This window comes from Pantherophis guttatus, chromosome 8, assembly GCF_059756535.1.
Source record: "Pantherophis guttatus breed Tessera chromosome 8, ASM5975653v1, whole genome shotgun sequence".
In the NCBI taxonomy this organism is placed as follows: domain Eukaryota; kingdom Metazoa; phylum Chordata; class Lepidosauria; order Squamata; family Colubridae; genus Pantherophis; species Pantherophis guttatus.
In genome coordinates this window covers 2,327,501-2,330,328 of record NC_142070.1, presented here as the reverse complement: position 1 = coordinate 2,330,328, position 2,828 = coordinate 2,327,501, and the positions used below count along the sequence as shown (strand labels likewise).

Below are 2,828 nucleotides of genomic sequence, written 5' to 3'. Positions count from 1 at the left end.
GGAGAAGGGCGGCATATAAATTAAAAGCAAAAAAAAAATTGGATCTGAGCCGAGAAGGAGGCTCAGCGGAAGCACCTCACTGAGGACTAGGAGCATAGGCTTTCCAAGCAGAGGGAAAACCTGCGGGAGTGCAAGGCCAGGTACCGGCACCTGGAGGCTCAGGAGGATGAGATGGTCAGCCAGTTCCAGGCCATGATGCAGTCCCACTGGAACGAGGCCCTCCGGCTCTTTGCCACCAGCGGCTCTTCCCTCCAGCCTTCGCCCAAAGCCCCTCACCAGGAGGCCGAAGCAGACCCCGAGTCTGAATTTCTGCCCCCCTCCGACCCACACAAGAAGACCCCGAAGAGAGAGACTCTCTACAGCAACACAAACGTTCATTGCACTTATTCAGCCCAGGGGTCGTAATTTGAGGACCCCGGATTTAGTGCAATGTGAAAAATGCAAATAATTTTTCTGCGGACCACCAAAATTTTCTCGCGGATCATCAGTGGTCCACAGACCACCAGTTGGTGACCTCTGCTCAAGTCCGACTCCCTGCTCTTGCGGGAGACCTTAGACCCGTGATGGTGAGCCTAGGGCACGCGTGCCACAGATGCCACATATCTGTGGGCACGTGAGCATTGCCGTAGCTCAGCTCCAGGGCGCACCGGCCAGCTGATTTTCGGGCCTTCTGGGTCCACCAGAAGTCGGGAAACGGGCTGTTTCCGGCCTCCAGAGGGCGTCTTGTGGGGGGGAAGGCGGTTTTTGCCCTCCCCAGGCTCCCAGAAAGCCTCGGGAGCCTCGGGAGGGTGAAAAATGGGCCTACTGGGCCAATGCTGGATTTCAAAATTTTTTACTACCGGTTCTGTGGGTGTGGCTTGGTGGGCATGGCTTTGTGGGCGTGGCAGGGGAAGGATACTGTAAAATCTCCATTCCCACCCCACTCCAGGGGAAGGTTACTGCAAAATCTCCACTCCCACTCCGTTCCAGGGGAAGGTTACTGCAAAATCCCCATTTCCACCTGATCAGCTGGGACTTGGGAGGCAGAGAATAGATGGGGGCGGGGCCAGTCAGAATTTTTACTACCGGTTCTCCGAACTACTCAAAATTTCCACTACCGGTTCTCCAGAACTGGTTAGAACCTGCTGAAACCCACCTCTGTACCGGGCCTACTGTGCCAAAAGCAGAGGGAGTTTGGGGGGGGAATTTGCGTGTGCATGCTTGGCGGGGTGGGCGCATTGAATTATGGGTGTGGCACATGCGTGAAACCCCCCTATGTTCCCCCTGCTTTTGGCACGCGACGGCAAAAAGATTCGCCCTCACTGCCCTAGACCATATCAATCAATCAATCCGAATAGAGCTGGAAGGGACTTTGGAGGTCATCTAGATCAACCCCCTGCTCTCAAGCAGGAGACTATAGCAAAGTTGTCATCTTGTGAGATCTTTCATGGTTCTTCCAAGTTCCCCATGATGAGAATTTGTGTTGCGGCTGGGGAAGAAAATCAGCTTTGGGATTTTGGGACAAACCCTTGAGAACGGGCCTCTCTTCTCTTGCAGATCCTGAATTCCCCGGTGGCCGAAAACCCTATCATTCCTCCGAGATGCTCTGCTTGAATTCCAAGGAGGTCCGTCAGCTGCTACACAACAAGTTTGTGGTCATCTTAGGGGACTCGAGTGAGTGCAGACTTCGAAAGGATGAGCTACCAGCTTTCTTGAAGGCATCAGAGCTAGCTTTCCCCCAACCTATCAGGATCTTGGATTGCAGCTTCTGTCATAGCCGTGCCAAAGGAGCCAGTTGCTCGTGATGGGTTTGTGAGTCATTCAGGTCCAGCAGGATCAGATGGGGAAACCAGGGGTCAAATCTATCTCGGATGGTGGGGGGGGGAGATGTACAAGGCATGATGGGTATTAAGAGTTGAACGCGTCTCTGTTGGTGGAAGAAGCTGTATCTGCTTTCTGCTGGAGAAGACGGAGGAAAATGCACGGACCTTCCTTGTTCTGACTTCTTCTAGGAGTGTGGACTTCATATAGAATCAAAGAGCTGGAAAGGGACCCTGGAGGTCTTCTAGCCCAACCCTCTTCCCGCAATCTTTCACGGATAAAATCGCAAGTCTCCCAACGTGGCCCCTTTAAGACTTGTGGACTTCAACTCCCGCGCTGGCTGAGGAATTCTGGGAGTCGAAGTCCGCAAGTGTTAAAAGGGGCCAATTTTGGAGACCCCTGCTTTTTAATTCAAGCTGGACAACGTCCGGTGGTGTGGGTCAACTCCCAGAATTCTCAGCTACGGTCAGTCTTGAAGTGGCCAAGTTTGGGGTCTCTGAATAAAAGGATAGGAGTTGTGAGCTCACGGTGAGCTCGCACTGAGTCACAGAGACCAAATATTGTCCATCTCGCTCTGATATTACAACTCCGAGCACCTGAATTGCTCCCTGTAAATCTAAGGGCTATTACTATCATCTGTCTCCCTCTCTCTCTCTCTCTCTCTCTCTCTCTCTCTCTATCAAATCATGTACTGTATTTTTCTACTTAGCTAGCTAGCTACTGTATATAACCGTGATGGCGAACCTATGGCACGCGTGCCACAGGTGGCACGCGTAGCCATATCAGTGGGCACGCCAGCTCAGCTCAGAGAGAGAGAGAGAGGCTCTGGAGGCTGAAGACAGCAAAAAACATTACTTCCTGTCCCACTGGGAGTTGGGAAAGGAGCCATTTCAGGCCTCTGAGGGAGTGGGGAAGGCTGTTTTCGCCCTCCCCAGATGCATAGAGAGGCTCTGGACCCAGGTGAGAAAGAAAAATGGGCCTACTGGGCTATCGCATACCAGGAGCAGTGTGTGTGTGTGTGTGTGTGT

General features: G+C 52.7%; 1 protein-coding gene across 1 annotated transcript in view; it reads left to right on the top strand.

Moving 5' to 3' along the window:
- Positions 1–1,518: 1,518 nt before the first annotated feature.
- The window catches only part of PCED1A (PC-esterase domain containing 1A), a gene marked incomplete at its 3' end in the record, with an annotated part of 14,094 nt that continues 12,784 nt past the window's right edge, over positions 1,519–2,828 (top strand). The window contains exon 1 of the mRNA XM_060692138.2: positions 1,519–1,653. Within this exon, the coding sequence (XP_060548121.2) occupies positions 1,581–1,653 (73 nt within the window). The remainder of the gene's footprint in view (positions 1,654–2,828) is intronic.